This window comes from Dicentrarchus labrax, unplaced genomic scaffold (assembly GCF_905237075.1).
Source record: "Dicentrarchus labrax unplaced genomic scaffold, dlabrax2021, whole genome shotgun sequence".
NCBI classification, from domain to species: Eukaryota; Metazoa; Chordata; class Actinopteri; family Moronidae; genus Dicentrarchus; species Dicentrarchus labrax.
The window spans coordinates 17,585,956-17,607,169 of NW_026136703.1; the positions used below are offsets into that span (position 1 = coordinate 17,585,956).

The 21,214-nt window shown below is 40.7% G+C and overlaps 1 protein-coding gene across 3 annotated transcripts in view; it reads right to left on the reverse strand.

Moving 5' to 3' along the window:
* zgc:110158 (uncharacterized protein LOC553590 homolog) overlaps positions 1-21,214 on the reverse strand; it is a 41,412-nt gene that overhangs the window by 9,260 nt on the left and 10,938 nt on the right. For all 3 annotated transcript variants that reach the window (XM_051392654.1, XM_051392646.1, XM_051392639.1), the window contains exons 4-9: positions 20,337-20,421; positions 6,573-6,662; positions 2,760-2,843; positions 1,501-1,560; positions 1,332-1,398; positions 132-196 (exon numbers count right to left, since the gene is read on the reverse strand). In XM_051392654.1, coding sequence (XP_051248614.1) covers positions 132-196; positions 1,332-1,398; positions 1,501-1,560; positions 2,760-2,843; positions 6,573-6,662; positions 20,337-20,421 — 451 coding nt within the window. The remainder of the gene's footprint in view (positions 1-131; positions 197-1,331; positions 1,399-1,500; positions 1,561-2,759; positions 2,844-6,572; positions 6,663-20,336; positions 20,422-21,214) is intronic.

The window sequence follows — 21,214 nt, forward strand, 5'->3', positions numbered from 1 at the left end:
TTTTCTTGATTTTTGCGATTCTAATTCTTAGAACTGTCTTGGATTTGGCCTTTTGTGCCTAAAACAAACAACAAGAAACAAGCCTAAGCAAACTCTTAAAAGTACTCTTTGTGGTTTCAGGTTATTCGTACCTGTGGGCCCATGGCCATTCCTCGAGGAGGGTTCATTCTCATTGGTCCACCCATGTTAGGATGTCCTGTAAGAACAGATCCACAGAGTCACACACTGATTGCAACTCACTACACATAACACACACACGCTCATGTTAATCCACATATGGCTCGTCTCTTAAAGTCAGGAATTAAGACCTGCCACAGACAATGCTTCATCCTAATCTCATTAGTTGTAACCCCCCGGGGCCCCTGAAACTGTTATCTGCAGCTAAAATCACTACGGACATGTTCCTGAGCCAGACACACCCACAACTGTTCAATCCACAGGGAAGAAAACCACTGAAACTGAATTTGTACAAAAATCCAAGTAGATGGGTGAAGTTCAATCCTGAAATGAATAAATTAATTAATTAACTTAACTAGCAAATCAACTGAGAAAATGTATCAGAAACTGTAATAATTGATCATTCATTTTAAGTAATGGGGCAAACAAAAATGCCAAATATTTGTAGGTTCAAGCTTCCCCAATATGCAGGTTTTGCAGTTTTTCTTAATCTCTCATCATTATGAGCTGAATCCCCAAACACACATTTTGAAGGCGACCTCTTGGGCTCTGGGAATTAGTTATAGATCTTATCTTCATTCAGGGTTTCTCCCTCCAGGGTTCACCAAGTTTATATTAAGACTTTCTAAGACATTTTTAAAACCCCAGTAGTAGTAGTAGCAGTATTAGTAGTAGTAAGAAGAATCTATAGTCAGATTACTGTCAGTACTTCTCAGCTGTATATAACAATAACTGCTAATAATATAATTAATAATCATTAAACACAACCTGACAAGCAACAGAAAGTGGATAGATAGATTAACCAATTAAAAAATTATTGATTTAAGGTCAACATATGAATTTTACAAACGGTCAGAGGACTGGAACAACAGCTCTGGGGATTTCTCTGCCTTTTTCCCCCAAAATCACACACAAATATTTTATTAATAATGTTTATACCAGCAGGAAAAACCGACAGTTCTTTTATCTGCTGAAACCCTGTTATTTTCTGACATACTATAGACTAAAAAGTAATTGTTGAGTTGAAAAATTACATAATAGGTTAATCTTACAGTCACCATCTATAAACAGACACATCATTTACCACACAAAATAAACATTTCATCACAAGAAACCCAGACTCAGAATTTCCACAAGAGGTGTCCCAGTCTTACCTTGCGGCCTTGTCGGGTCCAAACTGTTTGGCAGGAGAGGCTGAGAGCCAGGGATTCCTCCTGGAGGCTGAGAAGAGACCACAAACTTTAATACTTGCTCTCAACATTTGTCAAAAAATAAATAAATAAATAAAGTGAGTAAGAAATGGCCTAAAAACTGCTCAAGTACCTGATTTGGCATTCGGAGTGCGGGGCGCGGTCCACCTGGATACCGTGGTGACATGAATGGCTGTGGAGAGAAATTGAGGAAAGAGGGGAAAAAAAGGGAGGCAAAAGAGGGACACAGAGAAAATTACATTTTTCATTATTGATAAATCCAAGAGCACTCAAACAGGGAAAGCACTGAGGACACAGATGGACACAGTGTGGTTGGAGAATGGAGGATGACACTGAAAGACTGCAAATTCATTAGCACATCCGCCTGTAAACATAAAAAAGAAACACTTAAGCAAGAGTCTGCATTTAATGAATTTTAACAATGCCTGCTTATACGCACCCTCAAAGCATGGATTTGTGTGTGTGTGCATGTGTAAAGACAGCGCTCACACAGCTCCCTGCACACCCCTGCCTGCTCTCACTGTGGTGTAAGCTGATTCGGCCTGTGGTCTGCCTGGCGTAGTTAGAGACACCTCAGGCCAACAACACCGTCCAAAACCTTAGAGGAAGCATGTCCACACTCTCTCGCACACAAGACGGAAACCAGAAACCACAAGAATGAAGAGCCGGGCTGCCGTGGTTAATGGGCAAAGGCTAGCTTTACCTCCACAGTGTCATCTGTAGCTACTGTTCTGGACAAGTGTTGAAACACACGCCGACTGAGAATGAAAGTTTTTTTTAAGGCTGAATACACTAAATATGCTTTTATTCAGTTGGCAACTTGGGTAACTTAAAACTCCAAATGTGTTACATGTGTGTAAAGTGGGTGCATATATGTGTACCCATGTGTTTTATACGTATATGTGACGTGTCCATAGTGCCTCTCCCCTGTTTTATTCATAAGGTGCAAGAACAAGTATCAGAGTGGAGGGGAGTGTGCGTTTGTGTATGTGTGTGCCTGTGTGTGTGTTAAGAATGGAGGAGCAGATAAGTGTGCAACCCCCCACAAACTGCTCCGGGGGTGGGGCACGGAGTGAATTATTCATCCCACACGGGGACAGCCGATTCTGGGCCTTGGTGAGGAGCGGGCCCTGCTGCCTCTGGATGCTCTGCTTTCATAAAGGAGTTGGCAACTGGAGGGGGCTGACATCTACAAGGAGTTAGCCAGAACGAAACTAGAGCTAACGGGGCTCGAGGGTAGGAGAAGAAGAAAGTGTGCGAGTAGTGAATGGAAAGAAAAAAAGAGCTTGTGTGTGGGCAAGGGGGGGTGGTGGGAGATTCAGAGGGAATGAAAGAGAGAGGGGTGTTTGAGAGAAAGTGTTTGCGTCTTACCTGGCCATGGGGTCCCATCATGGGGTTGCTTGGGTTGTGTGGGGGGGGCTGTGCGTGTGGGGACTGCTGAGAGCCGGGTGGTCCCTTTAAGAAAGAAGAGCCATATCAGAGAGGGGATGGGCCAAGAGGGTGGGGGGGGTTACATCTGGAGGAATTACCCGGATCAAAATCATCGGGGGGGGGGACGAGAGGGGGGAGTCAGCCAGGAGTCTTTAAGTTGAGGAGGAAGAAGAGGAGCACGAAGATGGATAAAGCTGGACATTTTTGGGGGATTCTTTAAAATCTGCAGTTAGATAATAAACTCCTTAAAAAATTAACAACACAGAATTAAAAGCCAAAGCTCAAAAGGAAGACTGTTTTAATTTGCCTTTGAATCCCCCCCAAAAAAAGGAATCGGTTTAAAGAATAATTACTTTACTGGATGGCCTTAACATGTGCGGCTACACTGAGAGAGATGATCCTGTGGACCCCTCAGGTCAGATGACTACATGTAGCTTTCCTCTCAACCACATGGGGGCAGTGTTGCCAAAGGCACACTGCAACAGGACAGGCAGCAGCAGGACAGGCAGTAGTGGCAACTTCAAACCACAAAGATGATATAGACAAAAACAAGTTGAAGTTGGAAGTTTTTCCTGCTTATTGTGAGCCTGCTTTCATATGATAAAGTGCCCTGTCCATGACAAAAGCCACTCCCAGTCTTCTCAGACACACTGCTGTGTTATTGCTGACATTTCACCCCAAGACAAGAGGTTAACGATCCCCAATAAATAACTCATTATGCAACAGTCTCTTTTTCCATGTATCCCTCCTCGGCACTGGGACATGGATTGCCTTGGTGAGTCCGGGGGTGCATATATTTATACCTACAATTAGCCAGAGCAAGCATTTATGTAGTTCTGAAGGAGAAACTACATAGAGATTTGTCAGTTTGTCTCAAAAAGCTTCAATAAATAGCACACGTGTTGTGCCATTACAGGTGAAGTACAAACCAATGCACAAAAGAATCACAGTCCAATAATCCACATCTCACAATAGACACTCCAACATGAGTAGGGCTGCATATCGAACGCCTGCTTATGACGTGTGTCCACAGCACTGAGTAACAAAAACTGTCAATTACTGCAAAGGAAGGAAAAGCACCCAATACTCATATCTGAGAGGCTGAAATCATTCAACATTTGCCTTTAACGATGAACCAATTATCAAAATGGTTACCAGTCGATCAACTTTAATCAACTAATTGCTGCAGCTCTAACGTGGTCTGATTTGCTTGAGATTAACCGATTGCACAGACCTTTTCTTTCCCGATATCAATTCAGATACCTCAGCTCAGCTAATGTTGCCAGTAACTGATCTGATATCAGTGCTCTTTTTAATGTAGACCACACTGTGAGTAACTCATTAGGATATTTTTTTATGCAAGGTAATGTGACACCAGGGATTGGCTGTGGGGCTCAAAAATGGAGTCCGTTTAATTAATGTAACTGATAACAGAAAAAACTTTACAATGACAGAACAGACAATCAATCCTGTCTGACTGATACCCTAGCCTCTTAATAAGGTCAATAATTGCCCCAATGCTGATTTGGCAAATCGGAGCATCCCAAATTTGTGATCTTGTTTAGAGCTGAAACAATTCAATGCCTTGTTGATCATCAGAACGTGAATCAACAACCATTTTGATAACAAATAAATAGGCTTTCTTTTCCAGATATAAGATAGTAAACTGAATCTCTTTGCATTTGGAACTGTTGCTTGGACAAACTGAGGCAATTGAAGACATCACCTTTGGGATCTGGGAAAAAATAAATAGCAGATTAATTTATAATGAATATAATAGTTGCAGTTACAGCCTAATCTTTTTAACTTAATCTCTGATTGAGAGTATTTGCTTTAAATCCATCAACCATTTTATGCAGACAAAGTTCTTGTACAGCTGCCTGTGTTTCAACAACATTTAGCATTTGAGCATGCGCCTTCTTTTGTTGAATAATAAAAAAATAAGAAAAACAGTTTTACATAATGACATGTACATATTTTTCAAAGTGGTATTGTTTAGGCATCAGGTCTGAAACTCAGGTATCTATTGAAATCTTTTCAATATTTCTCCTATTATGATACCAACTATGAGCATGAACCATATTTGCTGCAAACAACTAAAGCTTTCCATTACAATAAGGTCCCTTGAACACAACGTACACACAAACACACATGCACACTCACACAAACCCTTGCCCAATCTCACTCCCCCACCAATGTTATAAATAGCACTTCCATGCGTCTCTCCTCACCCTCTCTCTCTCCCCCCACCCTTCCCCTTGCTTATTCACAGTCGTACTCTCACTAATCCCCTCACCACCACCACCACCACCCTCTCAGCACATTGCCTCATTCTCAGCAAGCAAACAATGGAGTGGTAGGTAGCCACAGAAACAAACACTGGGCCACAATCCTGGTGGCACTGATCTTTCACATTTCCCTCTCCTCTTCCTCTCACCCCTCTTCATCCCTTCTCTCTATCCAACGTGTCACTCGCTTTTTCTCTCCTCCACCACCTTATCGTGCCTCCTGCCAAATGCCAGTGCTGTCCATCACACCACTGCCTCACAGAGGATGTGTGTGTTTGTTTGTGAATGTGTGCACAAATGCCTGCATGTGTTTGTATGCATTGGTGTGTGCGTGTGTGTCTCATTCTCTTCACTCTTCAGACAGCCATCTCCCACACTAAAACCTTTCCCTTCACAGAGCCGGGACAGGTCAGAGACAGAGATGGAGATGGAGGAGTGGAGAGAGGATGAATACGGGATGGTTGAATCACAAATCGGTCGAACAGCAGCCCAGCGAGAGAGAGAGTCACAGATGAATGAACGGTGTGAGGATCAGAGGCTCTCGTGGGTGTAAATATCAAGAGTGGGATAAACGATGTTTGGAAAAATGTGGGAAGAAAGGAAAAACTAGATGGGAGAGTTGGAATTGTGCTGTCACCTGATCCAACTTGATTGCTGATGTTAGAGTGAAAGACTGTTTTTGATATTGATACTCTGATAATATATCAGCTGGCATTCTTTTTGTTTTACAACAACAAACATTTTGTGAGGTTTTATGTTGAACAATTACTTTTTTTAAAAATCAGGCATCACAGTCATAACAATGAAATAGTATTGCGGTCCTGGAATTACACGTTTTCACAGGACAGTGGAGAAAAAGATAACATAAGAAAAACTGTAAATTTGGGTACAGTAGATGTAATAAACAATAAAACCATAACTCTTTATTAACTTGAATTGAATTTTAAGTAAAATATAAAAATGCTGCAAATAAAACATTTATTGCTGCAGCTTCTGCCCAGCATGCAAACAGTAACACTAATGCCAATATATAACAACATAATATCAGTCAATAATATTGGCCTGCTGATATCAGTCTGGCTCTAATAGTTTGTCTGAAATGCTCTGCCTTAAGAGATATTTTTAGAGGAGAAATGACAAAGATGACTCTAATTTGGGTGATTTGGGTGTTTTAATTGAAGAGTTAAGTGGTTATCAGTAGTGGGGAAATTCTAAGTGTTGCTGCCTTATTTAAAACTCCAATTAAAACATGACTGAATTAACCAAATATACTGTATTTTGACACCATTTCCCAGTGCTGGAGGTTGAATACAAAGAATATGCAAACGTTGCCAAAAAGTTAGTCGTTTTGTTTTTGAAGAGTAAGAGTTGGAAGAACGGTAGAGAGATAGAGATAAGAGTGTTTTTGGAGGTGATGGAGAGATGGAGGAGTGAACAGGACAGTGACAGAGGGGGTAATTCATACCTGGAAGAAGCCTGGGGGCATGGGACCACCTGGCATGGCGTCGTTCGGGGGCATGTTGCCCATCACTGGGCTGGGCGCTGCCGCTGCGCTCTGAAACACACAAATGCAGTGATTAAATGTGGTGTTTTAAGTGTCTGTGTGTCCATCTCTAACTGCTGTACAGTAATATTTATGAACATGATGCATTGGGCACAAAATTACTACAGGGGGCAGTGTCTGCACCTGCAATCACAGCAAACTCTTGTCCCCCCCCCCCCCAAAGTTTAATTTAGAAAAGTGTCTTCTATTACAAACTTTAAACTGTTCCCTCATCTCTGCGGTAGACAGGGGAGCACATAAGGCACCTCAACTCTTTCTGTGAACTAACATAGAAACAAAGAAAGGTTTCAAGGAGAAATCCCACCAAAATGTCCTTCTTGTGCTAGAAGAGTCAAGTCTGTAGGAGAAACATTCATGAAGTTTAAGTGGTATAAAGCTTTAAAGAGAGCAGGCTGCAGCATATAATCTACATTCATCCATAAACACTACTGTGCACAGAGTACTACTGGTGCTTTATTGACCAACATGAGCTTCTGCTTGTCAATCTATAATGTATGCAATGCTTCATAGGATTATATTTGTTATTTGTTTGTATCATGGTTAATCTCATATACCACCAAACCACATGCTGTCTGCTTATTTAGTTATCTAACGAATTACAGAAGTACAACCTCTCAGATGTCATGTTTCCACACAACTATCGTTTTCACCTTGCATTAACTGTGGGAATATGGTAATGTATAACTGAATCTTTGGATGAAACACCATATACACTGGAGGTGCCATCATGTACAGCTGAGTACATCCAATGCAATCAAAACAGATCATCAAAAATCATACATTTATGAAGTGCATTTTCCCTCTAGTCTTACATTCAACTCTATGGTCCTTTTGGAGGATGTAGGTGGTGTTGTCAAAGAAACAGGTAACTAAATCAACACACTTCTGTATTATCTTTGTGTTTTATTTTTATACAGATACATTTTCCACATTATATTAAAAAATGTGTTTACTAATGGTTTAACTTATTTTATTTAGTTTCACTTTGGATTATTTATTTATTTCTACTGGTTTTGTTTGTAAGGTATATTTTTTTAAAAGGTATGTTGTCATAGTATTTTGTATATTAAATCTTAATATACAAAACAGTAATTTAAAAGTGCTTGCATATCTTCTCTTAAATTGCTCATTTAAAATTCTCTTCATAAACTATAACCATGCATTTTTTAAATAACTAGCATAATGAAATTTTTCTTATCTAATTTAATATTCTATATACCAATATAAATACGTTTTCATTATTTAAATTCTAAATATAATCAAACTACTTATAAATATAGTAACAAGTCATCAGCAAATAAGTTGAGTTTGTAGGGTTTTTTCCCTATGAAGCGCTACTAGAGGCTGTTTTAAGAAGGCTGAAAAGCAAAAGATAATTGAAAGCAAGGAACAACTAATTCTTAAAATAACTGTTTGGAGCTGATGCTTATACACTTTTTAAATAGTAACCAACCAATTATTGTTTAAATGACTAAATGGTCTAAGTCAACGTTTTATATTATGACTATCAATACATTCAATAAAAGTTTCACATCATATAACAAAATTGAGTATTTGAGTATTAGATGCAGTTTGAAGTAGGGATGTCCCGGGGCCGATCATAAGGATTGTTATCAGGGCCAATCCATGCATATTTTAATAGATCAGTATCGGCTAAAATAAAGCAAATTGTTAGCCAGTCTAGACTGTCGCTTTCATCGGTTAAAAAGACGTAACGTAACCCGTGGTAGGTCATATCGGCTGTTGATCGTGTTATGCTTATGTATTAGGCCAAAACAAAGCTTTGACAGCTGTTGACGGGTTTAGAGTGCTGCAGCCGATGTCTGTACTCCAAGTCAAAGATTGCGACCGCTGTATAACCATTTCTGTAGCTCCCACAAATTCAATTGAGTGATATGTATTCTTTCTAGCAAGTCGCTTCACGTACATTTTTAGGATTTCAGTTCGACTACATTTAATTGAAGCTGATAAACTTTATAGTTTTGAATGAGAACCTTCACTATTTGAACCGAGTAGCTGTTATGATACGTGTGTATAGGCTTGGTGTTATATTATATATATATATATATATTTTTTTTTTATATATATATATATATATATATATATATATATATATATATTATAAAAGGACTCATATCGAAAATAGATGAACTTAATTGTAACATCCCTAGTTGGAAGTCTGGAGGGCAAAAGATGTTTAAAAGCGAAAAACAACTAACTTAAACCTGATGAGAGTAACTGCTTGACTAGTGCTAATCATATTACCAAATGTAACAACAATACTGCCGTTTCCAATCTCCTTTACGTCAGTTAGACAATATGGAAAAAATAAAACTGGAATCTAGGATGGGGGGGTGAATGATTGAGCCCGGGAGTTAAATATGATATAACTGTATTCTTGTCAACACACATAGATGGAGACGCGTGTTCAGAGTGCTTACATAAGCATGCCGGAACAAACACACACATGCACGCAATCACATGATCACATGAACACACACACACACACACACACACACACACACACACAAAGAGTTGCATCACAGGCTCATAAAGTGCAGCCCTTCAGTACAGAGAGGCAGACAGGAGGGAACCGCAGGCTACAGGACCAGAACAGGGAGGGGGTTTAAGACCCAGGGGAGGGAGTCACTCTCACAAACACACACACACACCCCTACCGTTCCACCAGCACACACACCAAACGAACACACAACATCCATGTGACACATACTGTATGCTTGGACAACAACGCATACTACCAATTACACGCATGTACACAAATACACCCGCTGCCCTTCTCCGGACTATCTGAAACCAACACACATAATGAGTGAAAATCTCTCACACACACACACACACACACACACACACACACACACACACACCTCCCCCCATCTTTATGCTAATTCTGCTAGTGAACATGAGCAGGCCACTGAGTCCCTGGGGAAGAAACAGGGTCGGCTGCCTCTTTCTCTCCTTCTCCATCCTCCTTCCCTCTCATTTCTCTTCTTCTGCACGCTTTTCTCTCCATCTTTTCTCCTCTCCGTGACCCCCTTCACTTATTTCCCCAGCACTGGCGCATGCACACACACACACACACACACACACACACACACACACTCACACCTTTCCCTGTGCCCCAACCCCTATACTATTCCTCCCCATCACAACCTCTCCTCCCCTCAGCCCCCCCAGTAGGGTGTCAGCAGCTTGCAGAAGCTGTTGCTATGGAGACAGGTCCTATCTGCACTCTGTCCCCCTGGCATCCCCCGCTCCAGGAGCGCAGAGAGAGAGAATAAGAAGATGCAGGAGAGAGAGAGAGAGAGAGAGAGAGAGAGAGAGAGAGAGAGAGAGAGAGAGAGAGAGAGAGAGAGAGAGAGAGAGAGAGAGAGAGAGAGAGAGAGAGAGTGAGTTAGAAGATACAAGAGTGAGGCAGAAGAGGAAAAAAAGATGAAGGAGGAAAAAAAACTAAGAATGTTAAAAAGGAGAAAGATTTATCTTCACAATCAATCACTTTGTCAGATTATTGTTATAGACTATTAATGATCTACTATCTACTTACGCATTCTACAATTTGCTAATTGAAATTGAATGCAAACAGAGCACACAGAGAGAGTGAGCAGTTGCCACCAGCAAAGGTAGATTTAGTATGCAGCCGGTCTTTATTAAAACCAACTGGCCTGGGGAAATACAAAAGGATCCAACAGTGCTTTTTTAGTTTTTGTAGTGGCGCCCACAGTACCGCCTATATCTACCTTTCCATTTCAACTCGACGCTCAGAAGTGGCAGACTGTCAGGAAACCTTGTGACAGGACTGCCTCCTTGAATCAGAATAACTCGATTCTCCAAGAAAGTAAATCTACAGGAATTTGTCTTGTTGACATTGGTGCAGGTAAACAATGACTGCTGATACAAACAGAACAGACTGGTATGGGGACAAGAGTGTACCTTTACGCAAAGAAACAAGTTCAAGAAGACAGTGCAATCCACAGCAGACGTAAGTGCTGCACTAATTAGTTGATTTAATAGACATGGGTTTTTGTAGTAGAGTTGAATAATTCATATGAATTCAGGCTGAATGTATGGAAAGGAGAGTCTATAAATGAATGAGTGTGCAAAGGAAGCACAACTTGAAAAGGCCTTAACGCCTGACATGCAGCAGTAGGGAGAAGAATACGTTTCTTTCATTGAAGCTGGCTGAAAGTTCAACAAAACCCACGGGACACATTTTCAAATGTCTGGGAATATTTACACTATTTAAACTGTGAACTATATTTTAATGGCTTTCCTCGGCAGCGCTACACAAACACAATGTCATAGCATCCCGGAGCCACGTCTGCACAAAAATAATACTAGGTGAGTTTTTATGTTACCTGACTATCAATAATACAGTATCTGGACTACAACCTGAACTGTAGTTCATCGGTGTGGCTTCAGTAGTTCTGGATGGAACTGCTAACATTAGCCTTCTTTTGGTGATTTTTTTCCCCAGCCAGGATTATATAACTTTCAGTCTCCTTAAAATGTTATTGAAGAGACTGGTTCACTATATGCGTCTGACGTTGGCGTGTTGTCATTTTGGCGGGTAGTCTTTTCCGTATGAATGAAAATGAATGAGCAAATCCTTATTGCGTTATTATGGTATTACTACCAACATAAACATATAATCTCCTCCTCTCCCCACGTACTTCCACGACTAATTTTTGCTTGTTCTGGCGGGGGTTTTCTTCCAGTTTTTTTCTTCTTCTATTTTTCTAGTATGCCTAACTTCCTGTGATTGGTCCGAAAGTCCGAACGATCCATAAAGTGTTTTCATACTGTAAATGAACCAAACCATGGTTCAGTTTGATCCGGACCAAGACCACCTCTTTAGTCTGGACCAAATGTTGGTCTTTTAATCCGGACCGTGGTCCGTGGCACCTTTCTCACCTACAATTTTGGTTCGGACCAAACTGAAAAGTCCGAAGGTCCGGACCAAATGAGGTATGTGTGAAAACGCCCTTAAAAGACTCAAACAGCTCAATCTGAATTGGCTATACACCCATGAATTAACATAACAAATTAGGTAAATAATAATCTATTATCTAAATTAAAACGAAAATTATAATAGGACAGAGTTCAGCTACTTTGTCACTCCAACCCCTAAAGAGAGAAAGCGCTAATGGCACTGGCAACTGTGAAAATATCCAATACAGAAATCTGTACTGTCTTTCATATATTAACAAAAATGTAATTAAATTCTAGCTAAATAAAATGAAGATAGAGCTGTTTGTGTTATCTGACCAAGTGCACTACACAGTTTGAGGACATTTTGACAGATAGCATCCACCTAATTCTGTTTCTGTAATGACACATCAGAATATAGCATTCATTAGACTAGTCCTGGTTGTTTATTCCTCAAGTAACCACAACGTCCAAACTTTGTCCCCCTCTCTCTCCTCCTGATTTCAGTCACCTCTCCTGCCTTGAAAGAAAAAAAACCCTCAAACAAAATAATGTGGAAAACGCAAAAAGCCCCATCTACAGGGCTACAGTGTTTGGTTTGTCCATTCTGGGCTACTGTAGAAATGGTTCAACATGGCGGCCTCCTCGTGATGATTCCACAACCATGGATTCCAAGGTTACAGAAAGACGAGACAATAGATCCCTTTGTATGTTACACATCGGACCTTTAAAATCCTCTTTCAGGGATGCCTGGATAGCCCATCTGATCGAGCTGGCGCCCATGTACAGAGGCTGAATCCCTTCTGCAGCGGCCATGGGTTTGAATCTGACCTGTGGCCGTTTGCTGCGTGTCATCCCCTCTCTCTCTACCCTGTTTCCTGTCCGTCTATCTTCAGCTGTCCTATCCAATAAAAAGGAAAAAGCCCCCAAAAAACTATGTTTAAAAAAGTATTAGTATATCCATTAGTATATTGATAGAAAAGTTATTTGACAGTTTTAAAAAATAGCTGCTTTTAATTGTCTCATATGATAGTAAAACATAGTATTTTGGGTTTGGGACTGTTGGTCGGACATGAGTGTCACCTGAAGACGGGAACATGTGATGGGTAATTTTCCTGTTTTCCAGACCAAAAAATTAATTGAGAATAGGACAATAGGCATATTAATCAGTAAACTAATCTATAGTTGCAGCCCTTAAATCGCTAGAAATAATGTTGTGTAGTTTAATTTCACTGAAGCTACTTCCTCCAGGTCTGGGGGGAGGGGGTTATCTGGTTTGGTCTGTGGGATCTTGCTTCAGGCAAAAAAGCTGCAGACATGCAACAAAAACCAACAACCTTTGATTCTTATTGTAAACATTGAGTCGGCTTCAATCGAGACAACCCAAGTACCGTGTAATAAACGTTATCCACCTCCCTGTGGCACCTCGGCGGTGTCTTTGTGGCAAAATATTTCAAACTCTGACGTCTTAATCCATAGTTGTGGCTCCCTGTGAGGACACCATGTTGTGCTTGCTTTTCCTCCTTAGTACAAACCCACAATGCTGATGAATAATCCATCAGAGAACAAAAGACTAATGATCTGATTGGCTGGTACAGTACAGTATGTAGATGGGCTATACAGAATAGCATTGATCCCTCCCTCTCCATTTACCTCTCCCGTTCCCTCACCCATAGGACCTACCGGACAGATCAATAGTGCTCAACACATTATTGACCTCCGCCTGATACCTTTCACAGGGATAAAGACAGAGACATAAACACTGGATGAGAGAGGGGAGAGGTAGGAAGAGACAACGAATGTATCTCTGTGTGTGTGTGTGTGTGTGTGTGTGTGTGTGTGTGTGTGTGTGTGTGTGTGTGTGTGTGTGTGTGTGTGTGTGTGTGTGTCTCTCTCTCTCTCTCTCTGTATTTATGTGTGTCCCTGCCTGGAGAGGGTACTAATCTACATTCTGGTTCACACTGATATGTACCTCATCACTGTCTCCTTGACCTGCTGTCCTTAGCGCACAGAGAGAGAAAAAGAGGGAGGAGGAGGGGGGAGGTGAAGGAGTGAGGATGGAAAAGAGAGTGTGTGTGGAGATGGGAGGAAAAATAGCTGACTGTGGTGATCTAGCTAATTTATCAGCCCAGTCAAAACAGTGTGTTTCGCTCTGGAGCAACAGGATACGGCTGCTACTCTCACCGTCACGTCTGACAAACGAATGCGCAAACACACACACACACACAATCTCTGAAAGCCCAGCTGGTCCTCTAAACTGGCACGCCAAACACACACACACACACACACACACACACACACACACACACACACACACACACACACACACACACACACACACACGCTTCCCAAAAGCTGCTGCCAAGGTAGCAGTGCTGAACCAGACAGGCGGACTTTGTGCACACGCAAACACACGTGCACACACACTGGATGACAGCACTAATACAAGCTGCAGACACAACATCCACTTAGCCAACACTCCAGAGAGAAGGCAGAGAGGGTGAAAGACAAGAATATGAGGAGAATGAGAACAACTGCGAACCGGAATATTGCTTTAACTACAATAAGAGAATTTCACTAAACTTGGGCATTAACATTTGGGCATAGGCGCTTATTAATATAACAAAATGGTACTTTTTATTGACAATCCCAAACAGGACCCTAAACCTTCACCCTGTCCACTCCACCTGTTCATATTGAGAGTTATTCGCATTAAAAGATGTCCGAATGACCTAGCATACAGAGGATGTGGCCAAAAAGATCTTCACTGGTGCTCCACTACCTCTAACTGTTTAGAGTGAATGTGAAGTAAGAAGAAACATCATAATAAATCTAAGTTTATTTTGGTCATAGACACAGTTCCCTGACGCCACCCTTTCACACAGGAATTAAAAATCACAAAACCTGCAGCAAAATATATGGAACCATCATTTAGTCCCTAGCTTTATTTATTGATTAGATTTAGACCCAGATATGAAGAATACATCAGTTTTATAGCAAATATTGAGTGTTTTGGTGAAGTTATACTTTTACAGGACAGTACATAATATGTATATATATTGTATTGAGTGAGTGAATCCAGCTTTAAAAAAAACAACGGCTTTACGGCTTATTTTCTGAACTACGAAACATGCATACTATAAACCACCGCTGCGGGTTTTTAAAACTCTTTAAAAAGCATGAAACCATGCACACAACAATTTCAAGACAACATTAGCCCTGATAGTCATGGATTGAGTCAAATGCATTGAAGTAGAACTTCTTTCAGTGGTTTTAGGTCACTATGTTGTTTATATCAAGTAACAAAATCATTATTTACAAAATGAATAACTAATAATTATTAGAGTTTTTGTTTGCATTTTAAAACATTACATTTTAAACTATTGGATTCATCATTTTCATTTTATTTTACACAACTGATGTATTTTCATTAGCTACTGTCGTCCATTCTGCTGCAGTTTTACATTACCTCCAGGCTTTCACACAAAGAGAAACTGCTGCCTTCACTCCTGTAACACATCAGGTTGTGCAACATGTGTATTGCAGTTTTCCTAACTTTATCCAACAGCTAATTATCAAGTTTAATGGAGCTCTTTTCACATATTTCATTAAAGGCGCACTGATACTGCTGGTGGCAAAGGAGGCAAAACAGTTTAAGGCAGAATGCATGCAACTGGGGGGGGGGCTTCTTTTGATTCAACTGCAGTGAAGATCATTTTGGCCCTAAAATAATGTTAGGAAAAATTCAGCATAATGTTAGTAAGGCAGAAATATACTGCATATATGAGAGCCTGTTTGAATGGATTTTTAAGGACACATTTAAAAAACTGACTTCTGGCGGGTAAACCAAACCTGCAGTATAACAGACAGCCGCTAACTATGGAGCTGGGTTTAAATATTTCATTAACATTTAAAGCAATAACAAAAAGTAAAATTAGACCAGTGCCATCCTCAAGGCATAAGAAGGAACCAAGAAGCCCCAAAATGTACACTTAAATAAATAATGTTTCTAGTGCTTTATACTACTGTTTGTGCTTGAAAAAAGATGAATTCAGAAAAGCAGATCCTTAAATACTGAAAAGACAATTAAAATATTGCATCATATTTTCCTCAATCTAATAAAACGAACCGCTAAACAAGTATAATTTTAGAAGAATTGTGACGTTTAGAACCATTATTTTACTAAATAAAAATTCTCTTTTTAATTTAACCTCCATTTTCAAATACCTCAACTGTCTCTTGGTTGTGTCTTCACTGTCTACACTGTCCTCTCCTCCTCGGCACTACTAGGCATTGTGGGTAAACAGCTAGATTAGCCAATCAATCTTCTCTCGGGAACAGAGGTAGTAGTGGTGGTGATGGGGGGGGGGGGGGGGTCAGGGCAGAGATAGGGAAGAGAGAGAGAGGGGAAAAGAGGAGGAGAGTTGGAATGAGGGAGTGAGCGATAAGGCGATGGAGACGAGAGGGGGCGTGGGTGAAGGAGAGAGTAAGAGATATAGTAAAGAGGGTGGGAGGAAAAAGGGGAGGGAGGGAGGGAGGAAAGATGCAGATGTGGAGGCGTCGCAGAGAACCGTACAGACTGGAGTCACAAAAGCAAAGCAGAGGAAGAAAAGCTGGGGAAGGAGTGTGAGAGAATTGATAAAGGTAGAGAGATGTTTAAAGTGAAGAGCAACAGTGCAGGTAAAAATAGAGGAAGAGTGGAATTATGGAGCATCAACAACATAACTGCAGGTTGACACATCAGATTTAATACTCTACATGCACACAGAACTGTTTATAAATCTTTACAAAGTATCTTGTTATGTTAAAACACTCAGAAGTATGTGACTTCATGCACATCAGATCTGTGTAGAGTGATAGGGACAATGTAACTTTCCTCACATGAGTACATAAAAAATAAACATGAATCAAATATTTTCATCCTGTTAGACATAATTTTTTATTCAGTTTTGAATGGTGCTTTTTTTATGACATCAGGCTGTTCTTCTGCAGTGGTTTAATGCCACCTCACTGGAGAATTAGTGCCACCAGTTGTTTATCTCAATAAGCACGACTTCTAATGTTCATACAACAGAAGTGGATGAAAACATGCATTCATTCTATTAAAACTTGTGCTAAATTTAGATGGAAATATGGCTTATGATCTTTAGATTGTCTGATTGAAAGAGGTAAAGCTCAGGGTTTCCAACAGCGTATCAGAATGAAGGTGCCCCACCTCGACAAATGAAAGCCGCCTACACTAATGTCAGAAGAAATAAATACTTTCATGAGATATATTAGCTTCATGGAAAACAATCAGAGATGCTGATTCACACAGCAAAGGCCACGTATTGAAGGGATGAGTCGACTGTTTAGAACACTAATTAGCCCTGAAATTGATCCAGGATCTGGTTGGCACCACTGACCACTTCCATTAACCAATTTCCTGGGGGAAACCCAGAAAACTGTGTAGTATTTCGAAAATGTTTAAAACCTTTATGAGGCTACCGGGATTAAAGACTGATTGAACAATTAACACTGCTAATCAAACAAGCTAATTAACTGATGTATGGCATGGTGTTTGAATAACTTAACACAACTTGTTTTGTTGTCTATTAATGCAGCAGACAACATGCATGCCAGTTAAAATTAATGGCGCTAACTAGAAGACATGCAAGCACTGCAACACAACATGGACAGACAAAATTAACTCTGTCCTTATTACATCTGTTGGTGAACGTATGCAATTCATAAAATGTGCCTTATCTTTTGTTTTCCTTACTTTCCATTACTTTATCGAAACATCAAATTAAAATCACAATGAAATTGTAAAAACAAAATAAGACGAGTAAATTCTGTATTTAAAAAGACGTGTTAAGCCATTTAAGCCTCAATTAAAAGCCTGTATGAATAGATCAATGAAAAAAAAAAAAAAAAAAACACATAAAAATAATGTTATAAATCTGTGTAGGAGGGGAAAATGACCACCATCTACAAATGCTAAACACTGTAAGCCTGCCGCTTCGGGGATTCAGATGCAATGATGAACCTAAAACTTGGCATAAACTACCAAGTCACTAATATAGCAGCCGCTGGATTACTTTAAATAACCAGTGTCAGAACTGTACCAAAAATGTAGCCCCAACTGTAACCACAAACCTTTGTTGCGCCCAGCAGAGAGAACTGTGATAATGCCTCTTAAATGCTGGCTTGCAATCTAGCAATCCTCAAAAGGCTAAGAAACTCTTTTGAGGTAAGGTGAAACATTGTTTTTTTCTTCCGATGCCTCTACCCGGCTCATTCTTTTGAAACCAGTAGAAAGGACCTGTGCTCAGAGACTAGCCTCAGGGGGCTGGAGCCAAAATTAAACCGGTCCCGTCTCCTTCGCTTTATCACTGTTAGGAGCAGACAGCAAGCGACCATGTAGCACACCCATCTACATTTATATAGACACACACACACACACACACACACACACACACACACACACACACACACACACACACACACACACACACACACAGGCTGTGCCAAAGTGCCACACACACACACACACACACACACACACACACACACACACACACACACACACACACACACACACACACACACACACACACACACACACACACACACACACACAGTTAACTGGTACTCTGGCACTAGGGGTGTGAGCCCCTCCACCCTCCTTCTATGGGCTGGTTGCCAAAGATGCCCCCCGTCCAAAAATACACACTCGCGCGCACACACTCGCGCACACACACACGCACACGCACGCACACATACACACGCACACACACACACACACACACACACACACACACACACACACACACAAATCCCTGGCTTAGCCTCGGCCCAGTGCTGGGATTACCGGATTAGAACTCTATTCCATTATCTCCACACACTATACAGCGCACACGCGCGCACACACACACACGCGCACACACGCACAATGCCACCCTGTCTTGGCCAGAGAGGACGCACAGTGTCAATCACAACACATGACATTTACACACAAGTGGATACAGTTACAGTTTGTCCCCTTAGTGGACAAAAAAAACACTTACTTACAGTGTTATTAGGCCGAATAGTGGAGCTGTTACTAGTTGGACCGTAGTCCAGGTCTTATGCAGAAGAAGTATTAGGATTTTCTCACTCAAGTAAAGTCAAGTCAATTTTATTTATAAAGTCATCAAAATGGAGATCATGATTTTATGAATACAGCATCTTTAAGGCTTGGAAATATGTGGTTCTGTGATAGTAAGTCAAAGCCAAAATCTTATTGGGAGACATCAACTACAACTCCCAAGGTGCATTTCAGTAGGAAACATCCAATTACAGATTTTAAAAGGCATACTATGCAGTTTTCCGGTTTTGTCAAACAGCTACCCCTAGAGTCGCTGCGGAGTACTTGTATTTAACGTTACCTGTCGTAAATACCACTCACCAGAGCCGTCTCTATATACGGCTCTGCGTCTCTGCACTCACGGCCTGATCCCCTCCCCCCTGTATACCGGTGTTCAGTAGGATGGAAAGGTCGGACATCGAACAGGCAAAGATAGACTCCGAAGATGTCTACTGACTAGGTAACGTCTTCCATTGAGGCTGCTTCTTATGTCGCTGATATATGTCATGTCGCGCCGTAAAGCAATTTGTGATTCTCGTGAGATTAGGCGGGGCGCCATCGTCAGACTTGCATTGCTGGTTCTGCCAGCGGCGTCCCTCTCCTGCTTTGCTATCGGTATTGATTCGCTATACTACAAGTTCGTTTACCATCGAAATTACTTCGAAGCTGTTATATTAAGGTACAAATCTTGCATAGTGTGCCTTTAAAATTCTGTTACATGCGTCGCTAACGGCAGACAGAAGCCAAAGAGAAAACTGAAAACACAACCTGCAACTTAAATAAGTCTACTTTTAGATACTTGATCTTTTTTGGATGAATTCAGCGACTATAGTGCTACATTTTGTTCCCAACTGAAATTAAGTGTTTTTGAATTCGCAACGGTGGCCAAGGATCATGGGTATTGTTATTGTATTTATGCCAAACTGATGAACAAGATATAATTTGGTTCTTTTACTTTACTTCCATCTCTCTCATTGTTTAATTTGTTTTCAACTCTGAACTCCTAGTCATGTGGTGTAGTGCAACTGTCTTGTCATGTATTGATGGAACTTCAGACATTAGAAGCACTTGGTTTGATGCAACACATATCCCTTCTTTGGCTGAAACAATTCAGTTATAGGTTAACTGTTTATCTTCAGGTTTTGTAGTAGGTTGTTGTAGTAGATTTTGCAGGAATTTGAGGACATCATCTTGAGCCTTGGGGAAGTGTGATGGATATTTTTCACTATACACCAAACAGTTAATCTACTAATTGAGAAAATAATCTGTAGATTAATTGATAAAGAAACTAATCGTTACAGCCCTACTCCCTGCTAACACAAATAAGGCTGAATGACACACATATGTTGCATGAATTTTAATTTGATTATTTGTGTAATTAAATGGTTTTTACTCTCCAGTACAGCTAACGATTATATTCCCCGTCCTTGAGATGCACATTATCCTCTACATTATCTTGTGGGTGCCACCACTTGATTTTCTTTTCACACTTGATCTCACTATTAAAATATGTACTGTGTTTACATGTGTGTCAAAAGCAGACATATAAAGAAACAAATACCTGAGCAAAAAATGAAAAAGAAGCAGCGGAGCAGAGCCCGTCTGTCACTTACATAGTCATGGAAGGCCTTTGCCTCACTGGAGTGCTCGCATGTCTCCCTTCGGTCTGGAGCCGCACAATACAAATCCCAGAATACGCTGAAATTGGGGGAGGGAGGGGGTTGGGAGGAGGAGAGGTCAAAGGTTACCAAACAGAGCAATACAAGCAAATGTATAACAGCTATTCATAAACCATTCGCACACTCTCACTATCTCCCTAGCGCTCTTAAACTGCCTCTTATACACTTGAGCATCACTGTAAGAGGGATACAATGCCAGAGTCGACCCCCTCAATCAACCTCTCACTCACTCACTCAAACAGACACACACAGACACACACAGACACACGTTACCATACTTGCATTGACTGCATTCATTTCTTCACCCTAAACTTTAAGTGTTACACTGACTTAAGCCTAAACTTGATCTCTAAAATACGCTCTTGTACAAGTTATGACTGGTAAACTGCCTCATCGTGAGGGAATTCGTTCATCATTTGATCCTTAAAAGAAGGATCAACAACAAGAGCTGAGTTTCTCTTTCTATTTGTCTATTTGAACACAACAAGTGGAAAATCACAGACACGCACACACACCTGACGACAACGCTAACTGCCTGTGTGCTACCTGTCTAAGAGGTCTTAATTGAATCAGCCTTTGTGCATTGATTTAGTGGAAGTGTTATAAACCGAGTGAAACAGCGACATGGATAACGAGAGGACTAATCAGGCAGCCACTTCACATGTCCTGGCAATCTGCGACGCACACAGACATGTTCAATCCTAAACATCTAGAATTTTTGATACGCCTCTGCACTTCATAAGACACAGACAAATTTGGGAGGCTTACGACAGTCCCACAATGAAGTCACTAAGTCATTTTGAGCTGTTTAA